The sequence below is a fragment of the Argiope bruennichi genome, chromosome 3 (genome assembly GCF_947563725.1).
Source record: "Argiope bruennichi chromosome 3, qqArgBrue1.1, whole genome shotgun sequence".
Lineage (NCBI taxonomy): Eukaryota > Metazoa > Arthropoda > Arachnida > Araneae > Araneidae > Argiope > Argiope bruennichi.
Genome location: NC_079153.1, coordinates 56343390 through 56366376, shown reverse-complemented (window position 1 = coordinate 56366376; position 22987 = coordinate 56343390). Strand labels below are relative to the sequence as shown.

Here is a 22987-nt window from a genome sequence, read left to right as displayed (position 1 = left end):
GATTTTAATAGCCCTATGATATTATGAGACGTCTCTATAAGAGAATTTCATGCATTCAATATATAAAATTTAAGTATGAAAATTAAAATAACGTGACGTTAATATCAAATAATTTTATGGAATCATGGACATGAAGTTATATCTAAACTATTTGTCTGAAATCAAATATAATTAACATTTTCGATGAACCAGCTGGTCACCTAAGGCAACTGGTTAGAAATTTGAAAAAAAGTTCAACTTACAACTCTACAATACAGTGGTGAGAAGATCTTTTTGAAACTGAAACTCGATAATAATGAATTTTGACATTGCTCGTGTGATGTACGAAGTATTGTTGGGAACTGCAATTTGAAATAATAACTATCTTCACATAACAATTATACCGTATTGCTACATTCAATCGAGGTGTCTTCAATTATTGTAAAAGGCTTTGTCAGAAAATAATATTAATTTAAATTTGAAACAATAGATATTCGAAGTTAACAAAGCAACTTATTGTTGTGCCGATTTTTTTTAATTTTTAACAAAGTATTCTCTATTTTTTAAATTGTATCATTGTTCATTTGCGAAATTACACTTGATCGCACTGCTAAATTTAATGAACTTGAAATAATTTATTAAATATGCATATGCTGTGGTGTGATACTCTATGATTGGACCAGCCAAAGCAAGATTGAATTTTGCGCTGGTAAACCCCAAGAAAGTGCAATCATCTTCTAAAGGTATGATAATGGTTTAAAATTAACTCAATTAGGATGGTGGTCTGTACCTTTTTTTTTTTTTTTTTTTTTCATACTACGTTGAGTTTTACCGGATAATTGCTCTTATGACTACTACATATTCAGTTTCTTCGTGGATTACGCGAAGTTTTTCATTCAAATTTTATTGACAGCCACGGCAATGTGGGGTTAGCTCAAATGCGATATTTGAGACTGCTGATGAAAACAGAAGCTGATTGAACAACCCACATGCCAAATAGGATTTTATTTCAGATTTTTTTTTCTTTTTGCACATTAAATCATATATAGCCATTTAATAGAGTAAATTAATTTAGTAATTTTATTTAAATTCGTTGCTGGAAAAACAAGAGGAGGGTCTAATTTCAAAATTTCTTTCATACTTATTAATAAAGATTGGAGTGTGGAGTCATAAAATTGTGGAGCTTGTGAAAGACTGAGAACATCTTGCATGGTACTGGCGAAACGACAATTACCAAATATTGATATTTGGTGTGAATTTAACTTTTTTACTTAATTTATCATGCGATCTTTGGTTTTTAGGAGAATAATTTTGTTATTTAGCAAAAGATACCCGAAAACTGAATTTTTTTTAGATGTGTTATTTTCAATCGAATGAGACCAAAATTGGTTATAGAACCACAGTTATAGTTATAATATCAATACCAAAATTGATGCAGTTAAGTTGTTGCGCTTGGTTTGATTTGTGTGTGAAAGTACAGACCAACAAAAGTTCAACCCTTTAAGGAAATTTGTTTCAAATTTGATAACTACACTTGATCTTAAATTTTTCAAATTATATGAATCTAATTCTCTTCTTTCTTCGTTTTTTAGCTATAATGTTCATTTATATTCGGACACATAGACTTCCCATAAATATATTTCGGTCAAAATTTGACAGAAATTTTTAAAAAAATTATGTTAATACTATATACCAGATTTCATTATCAAGCTGAAAGCATTTTTTTTTTCATTATTTTTGTAACAAACAGATAAAAACAAAATATCAAAAATGAATATATTCTAACTTGAGGAAGCCTAAAACGTGGGGATACGTATAAATATCACTTTCGAATTTTTTAATGATTATAATATTTTCTCTATACTTCTTTTACGAGAAAGTAAAAATAGTAATAGAAAAAAAATTGTTTTTGATTATGAATCCTCAATAATATTTGAGCCGTTTATTTTGAAAATGGGGCAAGTCCATTTTTTGTTATTGCGAGATATTTAAAGGTTTGCGTTTCAATAAATTTAAAAATATTGGTAAGTATTAATAGATATATTTTTTGTATTTTGTGGTTCCAGATAATGTAAGTTTGTAATCCAATAGTGTTTACAGTGCTGATTAAAAAAAATAAGAGTTGTATTATAATTAAATGGACTTGCCTCAATTTCAAAATTAATAAATTATTGTAAACGTACATTTAATTGGAAAATATTTCATTTGCATCAGCCTTTTTTTAATAATAAAAACAAAATACTATTCAAATTTTTATAAATATTTAATCATTTGATAAAAAGTGAAACAAAACAAAGAATATTTTTGTAGATAATATAACATAATAAAAAACAATTCAGTTTTATTAAGAATTTCAATGAAATTATACATTTTCAGTTTATACCCAGGTATAAATAAATTTAATTTTATTCAGGATTTAACATTTTAAAATATTCATGATGGACGGGAGGTATATATGATAATAAATCCATCATAACCTTATATTTTTCAGATGTAATAAATCTCCTTTTTTCATACGTAAAAGATAATTTTATATTTCTGAAATTAAGTGGAATTATTTACCTTCCTCATTGTATTGACAAAGCGATAATTTTAAATTCAAAATCTCGTTCTATCGAAGTTTTGTTGAACATTTTGTATGGTACACCCCTTTTAAATCTGATCAAGCATATAGTTAATCAATTGATGGTTTCTCCATCAGTATTTTTCTTTCTTTTTAAAACCGCTTTTTCCAGAGTTGGGTTGAAAATAAATTCCCACGTTTAAATTCATGTAGCAAAAATTTATTATGTTTTTGACAATTTTTTATTACTTTATAGTAATCCCAGGGAATATGCAAGAAACTGGTTTCTGGTTTGAATAGCTACTGGATAGTTCCACTCCAAAATCACGATCATTCGGTGGAAATGAATGTCCTGTCAATAAAAATTTGTGATCAATGATATTTATTTCATTGTCACTGGACTGAATAATCGATGATGGAAGTAAACATATTACTATCGACACACAAAATTAAGATATACTTTTTATTATTTATGAAAACCACCGATTTTCATTATCAAAGATAGATAGAAACACCCTAGATTTCAGACATGACATCAGACGGCCACATTTGCTTCACCATACAGCAACAGGAGCTAAATTTTGCCGTAATAAAATTAATTTCAATCTAAGATGGACCTGTACCATTTTCAAAATAAACACATTTTCAATACTGTTAAGAGCTAAAACTGCCATCTCCAAAACACTAGAATCGATTTTTTTTTTTTTTTTCATTTTACTTTAAAATGTTTATGCATAAAAGGATCATAATAAGTTTTAACTATAACTAACATTATATAATTTTTTTTTTCAAAAATGGCCTTTTTCCTCACGTTTAAAATAAACGGCTCATATGGATCTAATTAGATGCAGATCTGATGTGGGCCTTATTAGATGCAGATTTGAATATATCTAGTTATTTACAGCTCTAAATAGACGCAGCTCTGATGCGGGTCTAAGAAGATGCAGACCTGATTCAGATATAATTAGATACAGGTCTCTTTAGATGCGGTCCTAATAAGATGCAGTTCTATTTAGATTCGGATCTCATGCGCGCTTATTTAGATGCAGGACTGATGCTGGCCTAATTAGAGGCAGACTTGATTCCGATCTAATTAGATGCAAACCTGATACAGATTTAAATGCGGATCTAATTAAATGATAGATCTGATGCAATTAAATGATAGATCTGTCTAATTAGATGCAGATCTAATTAGATCAAGTTATGTGCCGTTCTAATTAGATGCAGGTCTAATGCAGGCATAATTAGATGCAGATCTAATTAGATCTAGTTACATGCAGTTCTATTTAGATGCCATTCTAATAGGATGCAGGTCGGATTCGGGCCTAATCAGATTCAGACCTGATTCAGATCTAACTAGATGCTATTTAGATGCGATCAAATAAGATTCAGACCTCATTCAGATCTGATTAGGTTCGGGCCTAATTAGATGCAGTTCTATTTAGATGCAGGTCTAGTACGTTTCAAATTTGATGCAGACCTGATACAGATCTACTTAGATGCAGATCTATTTAGAGACGGGCCTTATTAGATGCAGATCTGATGCCGGCTTAATTAGATGCATGTCTGATGAGGGACTAATTAGATGCACACCTGATGCCGATCTGTTTAGATATGGATCATATTAGATGCAAACCACATACAAACCCAGTAAGATGCAGACTTGATGCAGGCCTAATTGGATGAAGTTCTACTTAAATGCGGATCTAATTAGATGCACAGCTGATGCGGAGCTAATTAGATGTAGTTACATGCAGTTCAAATTTGATGCAGATCTAATTAGATGCATGTCTGATGTGGGTCTAATTAGATGCAGACCCGATTCAGTTGTAATTAGATGCAGGCCTAATTAGATGCAGTTCTATTTAAAGCTGATGTCATTTGATGCAGATATGATGCGAGCCTAATTAGATGCAGTTCTATTTAAAGCTGATGTCATTTGATGCAGATATGATGCGAGCCTAATTAGTTGCAGATCTAAATAGATCTATTTACATGCACTTTTAAACAGATGTAGGTCTGATGCGGTCCTAATTAGATGCAGATTTGAGGCGAACCTAATTAGATGCAGACCTGTTTCAGATCTAATTGGATGCACACCTAATGCAGATCTATTTAGATATGAATCTAATCAAATGCAGATCTGAAGCATGCTTAATTAGATGCAGACGATGGAGGCCTAATTAGATGCAGTTCTATTTAGAAGCGGATCAAAATTTGATGCAGATCTAATACGGGCCTTATTAGATGCAAATATATGTAGCTACTTGCAGGTCTAAAGAGATGCAGATGTAATTAGATGCAGGCCTGATGAGAGATTAATTAGATGCAGGCCTGATGAGAGATTAATTAGATGCAGACCTGATTCAGATATAATTAGATGCAGGTCTGATGCGGGCTTAATTAGATGCAGACCTGATTCAGATATAATTAGATGCAGGGCATGCGGCCTTAATTAGATGCTGACCTGATTGAGATTTAATTAGATGCAGATCCATTTAGATGCGGGCCTAATTGGATTCAGTTCTATTTTGGTGCATATCTGACGTGGGCCTAATTAGATGCAGATTTAAATATATCTAGTTACTTGCAGTCTAAATAGATGCAGATGTAATTAGATGCAGGTCTGATGCGGGCTTAATTAGATGCAGGTATGACGCGAACTTAATTAGATGCAGACCTGTTTCAGATCTAATTAGATGCACACCTGATGCAGATCTATTTAGATATGAATCTAATCAAATGCAGATCTGAAGCAGGCTTAATTAGATGCAGACGATGGAGGCCTAATTAGATGCAGTTCTATTTAGAAGCGGATCAAAATTTGATGCAGATCTGATGCGGGCCTTATTAGATGCAGATTTAAATATATGTAGCTAGTTGCAGATCTAAATAGATGCAGATATAATTAGATGCAGGTATGATGCGGGCTTAATTAGATGCAGACCTGATTGAGATATAATTAGATGCAGTCTGATGCGAGCTTAATTAGATACAGACCTGATTGAGATATAATTAAATGCGGGCCTCATTGGATACAGTTCTATTTTCATGCATATCTGACGCGAGCCTAATAAGGCAGATTTAAATATATCTAGTTACTTGCAGTCCAAATAGATACAGATGTAATTAGACGCTGGTCTGATGGCGGTTTAAATAGATACAGACCTGATTGAGATATAATTAGGTGCAGATCTATTTAGATGCGGGCCTAGTTGGATGCAGTTCTATTTTGATGCATATCTGATGCGGGCCTAATTGGATGCAAATTTAAATATATCTAGTTACTTGCCGGTCTAAATAGATGCAGATGTAATTAGATGCAGGTCTGATTGAGATATAATTAGATGCAGATCTGATTGAGATATAATTAGATGCAGATCTATTTTGATGCGGGCCTAACTTTTTGCCGCTCTATTTTGATGCATATCTGATGCGGGCCTAATTAGATACAGATCTGATCAGAGATGCACACATGAGGCTGTATTATTATCGAAACACAAAATTAAGATATACTTTTTTTTATTTATGAAATACTGTAGAACCGCCGATTTTCATTATCAAAGATAGATAGAGAGAAACATCCTAGATTTCAGACATGACATCAAACGGCCACATTAGCTTCACAATGCAGCAACCGCAGTTAAATTTTGCCGTATTAAATATAATTTCAATCTAAGACGGACTTGCACCACTTTCAAAATAAACAGATTTTGAATACTGTCAAGAACTAAAACTGCCACCTCCAAAATACTATAATCTGATTTTATTTTACTATAAATTTTTCACGTATAAAATAGATTATAACAAATTTTATCTATTCTACCATTATCTCCATTTTTTTCAAAAATGTTCTTGCCCCATTTTCAAAATAAACAGCTCATTTCTGTATTAGTACTTAAAATTTGGATATGTAGTAGCGCCTAAAGTTCTTTAAAGTTAGTAACAAGTGAATTTTGGGGATTTAATAGTTCATAACTGTAATAATAGTATAGCTATATATCATTTAAAAAATAATTTAACCAAAAATGTAATTCTTTAATTTATATTCACTTAGCATTAATTTTTTTAACTTGAAAAGGAAACATATCTTGCTACGATTGATAAGAGTTTGTTGAGATGATAAAAAGCTTTTCTTCATCTGAATGTAATTAATGAGTATAATTATTTAGACAGTCTATAAGTTGGTATCATGTTGAAAAATAAGAATAATTATTTAATTACAGAAAAAAAATATGAAAAAAGCATGAAAATTGGAGTATTAATATTTTTAACAAAATTAAGTTTCAAATGATTTTTTGAAATGTGTTGATATTAATTTATTTTTGTCTGAAACGTTGCCAATTAGAGAATAGAAAAACAAAATACAGAAAAAAACGTTAAAGCAGGACAATTATTAAAAAATATAATTTCTTTTGTCAGATCAGTATAACTACATCAAACAGGATCGAATTTATAATTCAATCAACTACACCAAACATTGAATTCCTCTTTCAATCTTTTGTTAGGTGCAGCTTTGCTATATATTAAGAGCAGATCTGTCTTTCAGATCACATGTTTATTTTTTATTATTATTTAAATCCTTTATAAAAGCCTTTTCTTGTATGAAGCCTAAAATTTATTTAGTTTTGTATACATTATTTTATTCCCATAATATTGCAAAAACCATTCTTTCGATTCCTTGCAAATCGCTCTAAATTCGAAGATTGCACTTTTCAGAGAACAGAATGAAGCTAAAGCAAAAGTAATAATAATAATTTCAGTAACTTATTTATGCTTTTGAAAGGAAATACACTCAGCAAATTGAAATCATTTTCAACTGAGCAATTATTACAGTATGCAAAATAATAATGATAATTCATAAATTAATAAAAATAAGAAGGGTAAAAGTTTGCTAATTCCGATTTGGAGTTCTAAAAAATATTTCAATTATTCTTTTTGGTAAAAGAGGATTGAAACCAGAACTTATTGAAACACCTATACGAATGTTAATCAGCTTCAGTAAAATTCCTTGTAACCATTGCCATTTGATTATGAGTAAATGTTTTGTTTTGCAGTTATTGTGTTAACATATCTTTGAATAGCCGGACGTACAGCCTTTCTCTGAATAGAATTGCTCAAAATTTGATAGAAATCTAAAAATTTGGAACAAAGAGCTTATAAAAAATTTTATCTGTCTAGCTCGGAGCGTTTTCGAGTTATCTTTGTCGAAGACAGACAGACACTTTCATAAAAAGAGATTCTTTCAAACTCAGGGAGATCTAAAACATGGATATTCGAAATTATCCGGAATTCATGGAAATTAAAAATCGCGAGTTCGCATTTTTTTATGATTATAATATTTTTTCTATACTACATATATTAGAAAGTAAAAATTGATAGAAAGTTTGGAATATAAATTGATGTATAAGAAATAACGTGACCACATTTTTCTAATATTCTTCTAATTAAAAAGGCATTTTTATAATTTGTTAAGAATTTAACAAGTGTAATGCTTTTTAAATATATTATCGTTTTAAATAAAAAATATTAAATAGATTTGCTCTTTTTCGAATATTTATTCATATCATATATTTTAACTCTACATAATCACTTTTATTGATTAAGTTAATATTATATTAATTATCAGAATATGTTTTTAAACTTCAATATTAATCAGTTTCTTAATAAATTTATATTACAAAAGAAAATATTAAAAATCATATCTAAACTTCAACACTTTTTTCAACCAATCAAGTAAATTACACTCCTTTAATTAATCTTGCAACTTGCTATTTTCAAAATAACACCAACATTCAATTCAAAATAGTATCAAACAATTTTATTGAACAAACATAACAAATAACAAAACAATAAAAAGGAATAAAACTGCAAACACATAGAAAAAAAACCTATAAAGCAAAACCATTTGAGAAGTTAATCTTTTGATTAAAGAATTATGATAAATATAAATAAAAGCGGTACTTTTCCGTCAGCCGGCCGCAAATGTCGCCAATTGTGAACCAAAAGAGAATTTGGCGTAAAAAATTGGCGAAATTCTACATTATTTGGCGACTTTTCGGTTGTGCCCTGCTAACGGATTGTGAACCAAAAGCAAATTTGGCGTAAAAAATTTGGCGGAATTCTACATTATTTGGCGATTTTTAACTTGCGCCCGGCTAACGGAAAAGTACCATAAAAGCATTACATATAAAGAGTGTGATGAAAAGGTTGAATGTTCATAAGTTAAACTAATAATTAATATATAGTTTCAAAGCTCTTGAGTAAATGTTTAATGGTCTTGAATTTTATCAGATACATGCAAATTCCCAGAAACTAAAAATGCGTGATTCCTGAAAAATAAACAAATTTAGTTTAGTATCAAATTATGCGAAGTCAATTCCCCTTTTTATAAAACACCACTCAAAATTTCCTGTTTAACCATTATAAATAAATAAATCACTGAAATTATTGTTATGTCATGTTAAATAATTTATAAGAAATTCACTGATAAACAATGTACTTTCCAGTTAAGGATTATATTAATAAAAGAAGCTCAAATTTATCCATTCAATTTCTTTTAACGTATTGGTTATGAAAAAGTAATCAGCGTATTACTTAAAAATTTAATTGAGTATGAAATCTCAATATTTATATTAAGGATATCTGAAATATCCCTATATAAGTAAAAAATGAAAAGAATAATTAAAAAATAAACTATGTCAATATATTCTTTAATAACTAATGTGGAAGATTTTTAAATATAATTTGAGAAACAGAAATAAAGAGAAAATAAAGGAATTAAAACAAATATTGTGAATTCCCTTACCTGGATTGCAAGTTTCACATTCATTTTTTGAGACATGTCTCATGAATGCATAATTTAATAATTTTTCACACATAAAGAATTTCTAAAAAAGAACTAATTGCAATTAATAGAGAAGTAATAAGGTTTCAAACAATATTTAAAAAGAATATGAAGAATGACATATTTTATTTTAAAACAATTTTATTTAATATATTTTCATTCTTGAAAGACTGAAATTTAAAATAAATTTTTGCTTAAGATTTTTAAATTTTGCATATCTATGAATTAATAATGGCAATACACTATTTTAATATTGATTGAACTTAATTTAAACTAATTGGTGAACTTTAATTCTTGACTGTTAAGCCAACTGGAAAATTATTCTAAGAAATTAATGCAAGAAATCAGTAATATTTATAATAATAAATTATAAACTGAAAACTAAACGCACTTATAAAAATTTAAAACAGAACTTAATAACTTATGAAAACAAAATGCCCAATTTACTGTAATCAGTTATAACATGTGAAAAATAATAATATGGAATATGGAATATTTTTACTTCCGCGTCAGATTGGCGGAATAAAAACATTCGAATATAAGTACTTTATCAAAACCAGTGAATTTTTTAAAATTATTATAAGAGTAATAATAATCAACAAATGTTAAAATACAAATCTGACTTATTAAACATAAAAGCTATGCATTCTTTATGCAGAAACTCAATGCATATTCTAAAATTAATTTATTCAAACCTTTTTTTGATTCAAATATAAATGAATAAAAATTTAATTCTTTTTAAACATACTTAAACTTCTCTGAAAGTATTCTGAATAATTCTCGTCCTGAATCTTCACAATCAGAACGTTTCGGGTTCCTGTTTCTTAACGGCTTTTTCGCTTTCCTATACATCGGCGTTCGTATCTATGTCGCTTGTTTTGAAGAAAAAAGCGAAACAGTTCATACAGATAATTATTGAGATAAAATAGCAAATCTAAGTAAAAACTAGTAAGCAATAATAAAATAAATAATATGAAAATGTCATACAGCAAACAAAATCCATACATAAAAAACGCTAACATACTTGACACAGAAATTGAGCTTATTACTTACTACAAAACGGTAACATTCAAATATCAACAAATCATCAAACAAATTTCAGACTGCTTCGTTCATCGAATATTTTACAGATGCAGGTTCAGATTAATTAACAATTTTCTAAACAAGCACATCAAAATCGTTCCAATCATCAGAAAGCTCGTCTAAAAACTGCTATTCTGGATAAATACCAGAAATAGTAACAAATGGCTTTTAAAGATTGCAAAAAAAAAAAAAAAAAAAACTAATGGCAAATCGCCTCAAAATATTTCAATTTTAGGGGCCGTACATTAATTTGAAGTCTAGCCGTATCGTTATGATTTCTCTATGGAAACTGATATTCATATTCATATTTTCTAAAAAATTTATCTTACAAGAAATGATCTTTGTATTATCTTGACACAAAAAATTATCTTTTTAATGGTATTAATTTCATTTCTATACAATTTCCTGTTTAAAAGAAATAGTATGTTTAATTCAATTTGACGCACTATCTAAAAAAACTGTGAAAAGGGCTATGAAGGAATTCTAACCATATATTAAAACATTCAATAGCGTGTTTTTTTGTTTGTTTTTTTTACCAGTCATTAACTCAGTAGTAGGATTTTCACTTTCGCTCTTATTTCTTAATACGTATACTTTTTAATTTGCAATGTACTAATTGAATTCATATTTTTAGTAGCATCAAATAGCAAATTAGTTAATTAAAAATCGAAAAAGTCGATAAACTGGGCGAACGAACTGGTCGCCATAGTCGGCTAGTATACAGGGTGTTGCCGAATTCGACCGACAAACTCAGAGGGGGGATAGTAGGCATCAAGAGGATAAAGAATCACCATACAATATGGGGTCCCAAACGACGTTTAGGGGGTTTGAAAATCGCAAAAATATAGAGAGTCGGCGAACTGTTGGAAACTGTAAAAAATTAATAAAAAAATAATAAATGATGTTTCAAATATGAATTTTTTTAAAGTGAAAGCACATTCTTAAAAGGCTATTTTTCATGTAAGTAAAATGTCGATTTAATGAACCAGGGGGTCGTAAATTATTGAAAACGAAAAAGTAATTTAGAACCCTTATCTTCAAAAATATTTAAATTTTAAGAAAAATAAAAGCTTTAAAATATGAAAAATTTTATACTCTTTAATTTTATATAAGTCTGTAGTGAGAAAACTGAGGAGGTTTTAAAATATTCAAGAAAAACTAAAATGTTTGCCGGTAAACATCGTTGCAACATCGGTGCCGATGTTGCAGTGATTATGCTTGCGATTTCTCCAGCAGCGACGACGATCCGTGCTACGAGATCTTTCACTGTTTCCAAAGGTGTCTGGTAAACAAGAGAATTCATGTGGCCCAGAAGAAGAAATCCAAGGGATTAAGGTCCGGGGAAAGTGGCGGCCAATCAACAGGTCTGAGATAAAATGTAAGAATAAAATTCTTGCAGAAAAGAGTGCATCTTCCTGTGTGACATATTTGTTTATAACAAATTAAAACAAAAGCATAGGAAATAGATTAGTACAATTTCAAAGATGAAATGTTTATTCAAACAAAATTGAAGCACATTTCTCAAATTGTTCCTATAAAAGGGCAATAAGCATTAATGGAGTAAAATAGTTACTTCTAAGTTTAACTTCCACATCAGTTCCTACAGCAAATCTTACTTCCGATTGATAATATCTCCCACTTTGATTTCAAACTTCTTTCTAAATATATAAAGTAAAAAAAAAAGAAGAAGAAGAAGTAAAAGGATTATTTATAAAAGTGCATAACATATCGCAAACAAAAATTCTTAAAACGCACTTCGATCCGTGATAGAACAAATGCCTTACGATAATGTGACATACAACAGCTTAGGAATATTCTACCGTATTCAGAATGTCGTACAACGCCTTGAAGACCTTCCAAGTATCACAAAACATTGTACAATATTTTAGCAACAATGAACAATATTGTAAATACGTTTAATATCGAATACTATATCAACAATATTGTGCAATATATAAAAATATTAAGAAAAGCTCCAGGAAATTAAAAAGCATTTTGGAGTAAAATTCTGGCACACAAATATAAATTTTAGTTTAATAATTAATATAATTTAAAATTTTATTCCAAAACATTTACTTGCGCAAAATTTCATTAAAAGCCGAAAATTGTACAGCATTGTAAATATTATTGAATCAATATTAAAAATTCTACATTAAACAACGCCAAGCAATATTAATAAAACTGCATTTAAATTCGATTTAATAATACTGTGATGATTACCGTGTATTTTTTGCGTTTAATAACATCTATCAATGTTTTACGTGTCATTGATTACAAGGTTAAAAGGCCTTTAGTTAATCAAAAGATTTCGGGTTCGAGTCATGAAGGCGAATGAAAATGTAGAAAAATATATAGGTTAAAAATTGTCAAAAGTTTTACAAACATTTTATTATTTTTTCATATTTTAATCAGCTAATAAAAATAATCGTAGGAATATTTATAGTATTGGAAACTAATTTGTACATCACTCAAAAGCTGCTTTCAATAATATTAATATGTATAATATAAGATAACAGAACTCAATACTGAATAACATGATGCATATATTTTTACATTATTTCAATATTGTTTTTTCCAAATTCTATTATAATATACGATATTATGTGTTATTTTGGCTCAAACAATATCTTGCTTATGTATTTAAAAACTATTACATTTCAATCTAGCTTCCATAATTTGTTTTTAATAGCGAATTTTCGTTATGAGAGAAATCACTCAATTTCCCCCTATATAATACAAACTAAAATAACTTAAAATATTAAAAAAATATTAAACAATATTTATATAATGAAGAATGCTAATATTGTATAAATAATATATATAATATTCGAAAGGCAATAAATTTTTTAAGCATTTAAAAGTATTATGTATTTATTTGTACTGAAAATGTTCCATTTTGTCTTTTATTTAAAGTAAAATAAATTAATGCTAGGAAATGAATGAAAAGTAAATAAAGAAATAAAATTAAAATAATTAAATAAGTGTACATATAAAAAATTCTCCAATTTTTATTGTAAATAGAACATGTCAAAGCTAATTTTCCTTTTCATAAAAATACGATAAATAATTTTGGAATAAATAATTTTTTAAGGTCCCATATGTTGAGAAAATAAAAACATGCTCAACATATAAATATTGTCCAATCACTTTAAGTAAAACACCTAAAAATGAATAATAATTTATCATAAATGTATAATAATTGTTTATAATAATTTATAACATGGAGTTTACAATATGGTTTTCATAGTATTGTTAAATGTTTTAGAATATTATATAATATTCGTTTGTCTACAAATAATTGACAGAATTTTGGAATAAAATCTGAAATTAAATTAACAAGAAACTATCAATATATTTTTTTTATAATTGAAAGTTTTTTTTTTCTTTTTTATTCCGCTTAATTCATTATTGCTTTTAGAAATATTTCTAATTTGTTTAAATAATTAATAACTAATTTTTTGATCCAGTTTTACTTTTGTCAATGCCTTTAAAATCTTCCGTGTCTTTTGAATATAGTCAATATTGTTTAGGCGGTGTTCGCTATGCCTCTGTATTTACAATATTGTTCAATATTTCCCTAATATTATGCAATATTGCTATTGTAATAGCATTGGAGGAACAAGGTAAATGATCGAATAAAAGGAAATGTAAAATTATCGTTTAAATGATAACAAAACTAGGTTGAATGATTTTAATTTTTCCTCATATTGTATTAAGTAATTAAATTTCATTTTTTAATACTGAAAACTATGTTGTACTGTACTGGGAATACTATGCGTTTGCAATATTGCAAAATATTGGTACGCAATCTCTAATAATATAATTAAATATTTTATACTGTTTCAGTATTGCAAATACATATTATGCAATATTTTTTCATAGATTTCAGATTCATTTGCAATATAGTTTGCTAATTCGGAATCGTGATTACAATTTATAAAGTCTATTCTAAAATAATCCTTCGTAATATTCTAACTCTTTAAGTAAACGAATTCTGCATTTTCAGCATCATTTAACAATTTATTGTTCAGTTCGTAACTTTATAGTTTGATACATTTACATAAATTTAAAAATTGCTTGACATATGCTCTTATTCCATTCTTTATTATAATTGTAAAATTTCAATTTATACATTAAATTAATGATTTAAATTTATTATAGAGGAATCGTTCCAAGATTCTAACCAGTATAAAATATGAAGCTTTCTTAATACTGTGCAACAACATTTTTTTCCACTATAGAACTTTCTAGAAAAATGCTTCAGCTTCAAACTGGTTTGAACCAGTCCTAACCGGTTTTATCAATTCTTTACAAATATCAATAGGCTAACTGATTTCGCCATCTCGTGTATGGTATTTGAAGTACAATCTGAAATTATTTTACAAGAACAAAGTAAAGAACTTGATTTAAATAAAAAATAAATTTGATATATACAGTGAAATGAGAATTGAAGGAAGACAATTCAGAAGTAATAATAATTTAGATGAAGATGATGAATAAATTATTAAGAGAGGAATTTTTCTCATTCACTAACTGATTGCGCAACCACAAAAATAATTTTGATACCAAAGATTTGCTTTTAACTCTGGCAACACTGTTAAATTTATTTTGACTTTCTTATTTAGATTGTGCTATGTATATGGATTCGGAAATTATAAGATTATTTGATTTTTGGTGAAAAATCTAAGTATTTACCATTTGTTTTTTATCTGTACGTTCTATCATAGTTCAATAACCATGGCTAACGCGGACGTAGAACTGTCTAAAATGATTCGAGCCTTTAGGGTAAGCGACTTACAGTCGCTACTCAGTTATGCTGGACGTAATAAAGGCGGAAAGAAATATGATCTTCAGAATCGTGCGCTCGATTTGTTAAAGCTGCGTTCATCTGCAATTGAAATGAAAATAAGAGAAATATACCACAACAGGCATAACCAAGCTCGGAGTCATGGTGAACCTCACGATATGTATACAATGCCTCCTTCTTTGAACGATGCTGTCATGAGCTACAGTAGTCGTTCTTCTCATCAGGGACCTCTCGGTGGACCTGGAATGTCAAGTTATGTTCCAAGTATGGGGAAACATTTATTAGGTGCCCCATCTCATCTGAATATTTTACCTCAATATCCTGTGAATCCTGATGTCCATTTCAAAGAACTTCCATTTTATGAAGTACTAGCAGAACTGTTGAAACCTACTAGCCTAATTACGTTACCAAATGAACGTTTTCAGGAGAGGGAGTTCGGGTTTTGCTTTACTCCTCAGCAATTACTTGAATTTCAGCACAATATGGATGTTCAAGTGCAATTGAGAATTTGTTTACTTGACCCAAGTTGTGAACAAGATGATGAAATTCCTTCAAGCATATGCTTGAAGATTAATCAAAAAGTTTGTAATCTGCCAAACCCTATTCCAACAAACAAGCCTGGAGCCGAACCAAAGCGACCAAAGTATCCTATTGACATTACTAATGTTACAAAGAGAACAGCAACTGAACCAAATGAAGTACATATTTCATGGGCATCAAGCAGTGGAAAACCCTATGTATTAGGTGTATTTTTAGTGAGGAAACAAACTTCTTCTCATTTAATGAGAAAGCTGAAAGGAAATGGTGTCAGAAATCCTGACCACACGACAGCCATGATAAAAGAAAAACTCTTACAAGATCGCGACTCTGAAATTGCAACAATGAGTTTAAGAGGCTCTCTAATGTGCCCTCTTGGAAAAATAAAAATGAAATTACCATGTCGTGCATTGACATGTACACATCTGCAGTGTTTTGATGCCACTTTATATCTGCAAATGAATGAGAAGAAGCCTAAATGGATCTGTCCTGTATGTGATAAACCAGCTCTCTATAAGAATCTAGCTATTGATGGCTTATTTTTAGATATTGTCTCAAAAGCTCCATCAGAGTGCACAGAAGTTCAATTTCATGAAGATGGATCATGGACACCTGTCATGCCTATTAAAAAGCAGCCAGAAATTAATGATGCCTCTTTTGAGGCACCACCAAAAGATATTCCAAAAGTCGAATCTTCTAAACCTAAACGACCTATTGAAGTCATTAGTTTGGATTCTGACAGTGATACTGAGGATTCATGGCCAATACTACCACCAAAGAAAAAAATGATCAAGACATCTAATGAAATGTCGCCTGTGCTTTTGGAGTCGCCCGAGGAGAGTCAAAATTCTGAAGATGCAGCTGTTACGTCATTTGATCCTTATGCTCCTTGCTCATCCAAAACAGAATCGTGTTCAAAATTACTGCCCATTATACCAGATAAGTCTTCACTTCCTCCTTTGCCGGAAGCTCTTGATATTGATACTTCAGATGTTGACTGTCTTGTAGGATCTAACCCATCAATTTTAACAGGACCAAGTTCTTCAAATTATGAAAGTCTTTCACCTGTTTCATCACCTAAATCATTTTGCCAACCATCTGTTAGTAAACTATCGGAAACTTCAGACATTTTGCAAGGTACCCAAAATTTAAATAAGAATTTTGATGAGTTTGATTTTTTTTCTTTGATTGAGAATAACCCAGAAGAATCCTTTATTCCTCCAGCTCCTGAAGAAGAAGAAGGATCTCCAGACATCATAAATATTGATTGAATATCTATCACAGGTTGTTGAAGTTCCATAATAAAATATTTTGTTACTTATTTGTATCACTTCTGGCTTATCATACATGTTTTATATGTTACTGATTTTGCTTATCTAAATTAATTGGTATGTAAGTATTTTTTTTTCCTGATAACATTTTGAAGTTCTTTCATTTATTGATATGTTTAATATTTATTTGCTGAATAACTATTCTGTAAATATTGCATATCAGTATGTAAATATGTTTTCTCTGTGTAATTCTGTTGTTTATTTCTTACATAGATTCATAGTTATGTCAATTTTTAGGAGTATATTCATACTTCCATCATTCCATTATTTTCAATCTCAATATTATCAAAAGGTAGTTTCCATTGCATACACAATGTCTAAACTTTACAAATTAATACTATTTCTTAAATTTCAAATATATATTAGTACTTATATTTTTTGTGTGAGCTGTGATTATTTTTTTTCCATAGATTGCTTTTTTTTTTTAATTTCTGAGCTTTTGATTATTTTTTTTATATTTGTTCTCTATTAATAAGTGAATGATCAATAAAATTCAAAGTAAATCACATTAAACAATCATATGATTATGCGTATCTTGTCATCACAGCTAGATTACTAAATAGGAAATCAACTGTCTAGAATCCCTACAGCTGTGAGTGGAAGTAAGGAAAGCTTTAGCTTCTTTTTTTTTTTTTTTTTGCCAGTATTTCCAGAATAATTTAATGAAACTGACATTGTGGATTCAAACTTATTCAAATTAAAATCTAGTATGAATTTTGGAGCAATCTTATCGCAACATTACTAATTATTTAATTTTTACTAATTTTATAATTTGTTTTGTTATTCTAAAAGAATATTTTATGTTGTCATTTAAAAGAAAGATATCTGTTTCTGTTATAAAATAATAATAAAATCGGTTAAAAAAAGTGTGAAATTGGGTTAAAATAATATCCAAGTTGGAAAATTTGGAGGCCTGAAATTTTCTTTACCGAAGGGTCATAGAAAGCTTAATCTAGTCCAACATGTAATTCATATATAATAAACTTTTTAAGATATTTTAATAAATTATTAATATTTGCTATTTTATCTTGTTTGAATTGGATGAAAAAAATGATTTATTAGTAGTGTATACCTTAATGGTATAATGATGAATAAGATTCTATTTGTTTCATTATGTTATATGCAATTTTTATTTTTATAATTTTTTTCTCACTTTTTCTTATTAATATGACAGCAGTTATAGCCAAACACAATAGCATATATTTTAACAGTAGTGCTGATGGTCAAGTTCGCTTTAGATACTGCTTTAGGTTCAAATATCATGTAGAATACTTATTTTTATCATTAAATAAACTTTTTCTGACATTTCCTCATTAACATAACTAATTTATGTCAAGCATGAAGATTAGTACATAATAATCCTTTTGAAAGCTGCAGTGATCTTATGTTTTGTTAGATTTTGCTTGGTACTAAATGATAAATTTTGGCATATATTTTAACTGCTGTCATTTTAACGGAAAATTGTCTATGTTTTTGTCTTTTAGGAGTGATTTTTCTTATCTGATTAACTGCAGTAAAATGTGAAATGAATATTCCTTAATTTGTCTCTTAACTTTAATATTTAAGGCAGACAGACAGTATTCCATCTTATTTTCAAAATGGAATTTTTTTTAAAAATTGAAGATAATTTTGAATTTTAGATATGAAAGTAAGTACACTTTTCATCCTTTCATTCTTTGAGGTATAATTTATAACAAGAACATCTATCATATTTTAAAAAACAAAGAAACAGGTATTTTATATTTTCAGGCATTTATGTTTTCATTTGATGTACCTTATGTTATGAATTGAATTAGGGTTTATTATGTAACTTTTGTTTAATTTTTTAAATGAACAAAAGATGTGTATGTGTGCAGAATTATTTGCATTTATTTAACCTTCCATATGATGCTTATTGATGTTGTATTTCCTTTCTTAGCAGCAGTTTCTTAGTAGAGTAGAAAATTGATGCATTAATGTAATCATTGATCAATACTGGACTTGAACAGCATTGGTAATCTCTGCTACAAGCTTGTCAAAATATATTGATTACTCTTGATATTGTGATGAACTATACATCTTCTATGACTTAAAGAGATAAAAGATTCTGTAATAGGAATGCTTTGGTTCGTGTTCGGTTCTCCAGGCCTGTTTGTTACACAGTTGGCACTTTTGAGATAAGGACTCAATTTTACTGAAGATAGTGGAATTTCATATTCCACAGTTTCAAAAGGGTGTGATTGGTTGTGATTTTTACATATGTGGATTATAACTATTTTCATGACCCTTGTCTGATGTCACTTGTTGTCATATAAATGAAATGACTGATTTTATGATATTTTGTTTCAAAATCGGTTGAATGAGCTCTGCAGTATTCTGTCATTCCTGGAAGAATCATATTATTTGTTTGACAAATCATTTTTAAATACACATTGCATATATGGATATATATGTAAGCATACAAATATGTATATAAGTACATATACAGGCTTTGTATTTTCGTTCCATGCCCTCTCAACTTTGCAGTAGTGTATCTTTGCATCTCTAAATTTTTACAATCGAAAAATCCTCCAACTTGCAGCGATGGCTAATGTTGGTATTTCCTTTTCTTCTGCGAAAAAACAAAGCCTGTTATGTATGGTTTAACTAATGTTTAATAAGTGTAATTTGTACACCTCAATTATAACAATGATAATAGTTTCAAACATAGTATTGGCACACAGTGTTATTTTCTGCTTGCACATAAACTATTTTAATACATGCAAGCATATAAAGTGCAATAACTTTAAATCGAATTTCATAAAACTAACCAACTGATTTTCGGTACTAGTTCTAAAATGTGGTAATTACTAATCAATGAACATGTTTCCAGGTGTGACAGAATAATCTGCAGCCAAAATGAGTACAGCACAGTGCTTAATTCTCTTTTTCAGCTCTGACTGTCATGAATTCATATTGAGTGTTAGCTATTCGCTGAAATGGAGGAGCATCGAAGGTAAATTTAAAATAATTGCAAGAACACACTACTGCACAGTTGAAAGGCATGGACTTTCATTAATAATGTAATATTGTATATGATATGCAATCAATGTAATCAGTGTTTTCTTTGTATTGCTCTGCTTTGTGTTTGTGTAATGTTTTTGCTGTGCAAATAAATGTGAATTATATTTCTTTTTGAAATATATTAATTTAATAAAATGTTGTCAACTTTTCAACGTATTGCCATTATCTTTAAATATATATATATATATATATTCCTTTTATAACTTCACAGCGTTATATACCATTCTGAATGATATGAACAGAATATTAAAGTGTGCTTTTTATTGTGTTTAGAATATTTGGAAAACGGATAAATGTTAAAAATTGAAGTATCTTTAATTGTACTTTCTAATGTCACAAAGAAAAACTTTAATGAAAATTGACTGATTTCTTTTCCTTTGAATGTAAAATAATAATAATAATAATCAGAAATCTGTTCTAATGTGGGAATATTAATGATATAATATCATGTTTTAGTTATAATTAAAAATAATAGTTTTTTTAATTCTTTATTTACAGCTATTTTCTCAAAACCATTTGACATTTCTAATACATGTGCAATATCTTATTTTATACATCATTAGCAGCAAGTTTTTCTCCTTTAAAATTTTTTCATCACAAATATAAAAATTTCTGAAGCATTAAAAAAATAATCATGACTTCATCTTTTATGTTGATCATCCTTATAATTTATAACAGTGTATATTCTTTCTTGCGTCTTATTGACAAAGATTGAAATATAATGTTTTTTTTTTGTTTTTTTTTCATTTTGTTACAGACTGCAGAAAAATTAACTGTGAAATTCTAAATAGATTTTATTTTTTATGTACATCTTATTCAACTTTTCAGATGTTAGCATTGAAAACTATTCCCAAATATAGGAGGATTACTGTAAGAAGACCAGTATCATATTGGATGTGTGATTTTGTATTTTAAATTATGTATGTAATTGCTATATATTTTAAATATGCATTTTGTTCCAGATAGATAGTTGTAATTTATTAAATATAGTTCCTTTTGTTCAAGTGCATTTGCAATGTTTGTAACTTCACAATTGTGTTGCTTATGCAGATGTAAGTTTTACAAATTCTTCAATAAAGTACTTGTCCATATGTTTTTTGTTATTATTGAATTTGGTTTGTTAAAATTGTGATTTTTTTCTAGATTTTTAATACAATCAATTCACTTTATCTGTTTTAATAAACATTTTTGATGAAATCATATTAGATAAAATGCATTTGCTTTCCATTGAAAGTCTTCTTCTACCCTTTCTTAATTTTACGGTACATTGCTGACCATCACTTAGATTTACAGAACTCTGATGGTTTCATAAGGTTTCAACTTCCAGGCCGGGGCTTTTAAGGTTCACAACTAGATTCCACCTCTGCTGTACACTTGCATTTAATACAGTTATATGATTATTGCTTATGAAAAGGCTTCTTCAGACATTCAACAGGCCTTACTATGCAAGTTGATAATCAAAAGTCAAGATTATGAAATCATGTTAAGTAGACAACTTCCAAAAAAATGCCAAAATCTAGGTAGGTCTGCTCGTTTATTCCTTCAGAGCACTGTTGTTGCATAACTCTTCACTTGTGGAGGAATTATTCATTGTATATAATAAGATAATCAGACCTCCATCTATTATATATCCTATAGGGAATGTTTTTATGCCTCTGGAAATATTTCAAGTGAAAAGTTTACTTAAAGAAATGAATCTGCCATTTTTACAAAGTAAATATACCAAATAGAGTTAATGATTCAATAAGAAACCAAACTGAGTATCTCTTCCATTTTTCGTGGCTAAACTGAGGAATACAGTACTATTACCAAACTGCAATTTTTTTAAAGGCTATAAATTGCCAAATATAGTTAACAAAATGTGTTATCAATTTACATTTGTTTAATTGACATAGACTGGTGTAAAATCTATATTGTAATGTTTAGTTTTATTCTCTTTATATTTGGGCAACCTGTTATCCCATTTTCTATTTTGTTTCTATATATCTCTTGAGATTATAAAAGAAGTGGAGATAATATATCGAGGAAAGCAACAAATTCTCAAAGTTCATAGAAGTTTACAAAATTGAATATGCAATTTTGATAATTTTCATTTTACCGATATGATCTAAAATTTGATTCACAATGTGTATTGGTCACAAGACAGCATACAAATTTATCCAAGTTGCTTTTTTGAGTTATTGTGTTCATAATTGCGCAAATATGCAGAACAATAAATGGTTATTCTTTTAATGGATTTAGACCAAAATTTTAAGCACATTTACAAATCTCTTTACCAAATTTCTGTTCATGCACAAGTTTCATCCGTACACATATTTGTGTTTTTCTTTTAGTAATTGAGTATAGTAGCTCATGTTGGGAATAAATCAAAACTTGCCTTCCATTTGATCGACAGCATCTGCTAGAATGCAAATTTTTCGAATCTTCATCTAATGCGATGCAGTCGCCCAAGAGCTAATATCTAGTAAGATGACTAATTAGAATGTCATTCAAGAAGGGGTGCAATTTTTTTTATATAAAGATGGTTATGTTGAAGGTGGAATCTTTATATTACTCAAATTTGAGGTCTCGCTGCAACCGAAACAAAATTCAAGTTTTACAAAATAAAATACTTCGTATCATTTACCAATGCTCCCTGGTTTATCCGGAATGATATTTTACACAGAGATCTTCAAATTCCAAAAGATTTCATCAAAGAACTTTCAAGAAAATTTTTCAGTCAACTCGAAACTCATGAAAATCCCACAGTCTAGGAACAAATTAACTATGCCCACTGCAATGGAAAATATGACTTTCAG

General features: G+C 28.8%; 1 protein-coding gene across 1 annotated transcript; it reads left to right on the top strand.

Annotated features, from left to right (window-relative positions):
- Positions 1 to 15074: 15074 nt before the first annotated feature.
- LOC129963267 (E3 SUMO-protein ligase PIAS2-like) lies at positions 15075 to 21280 on the top strand. The gene is made up of 2 exons (XM_056077515.1): positions 15075 to 16953; positions 17041 to 21280. Exons 1-2 carry the CDS (start codon positions 15210 to 15212, stop codon positions 17085 to 17087), a joined length of 1791 nt encoding a protein of 596 aa, XP_055933490.1. The 5' UTR covers positions 15075 to 15209; the 3' UTR covers positions 17088 to 21280.
- Positions 21281 to 22987: the final 1707 nt, after the last annotated feature.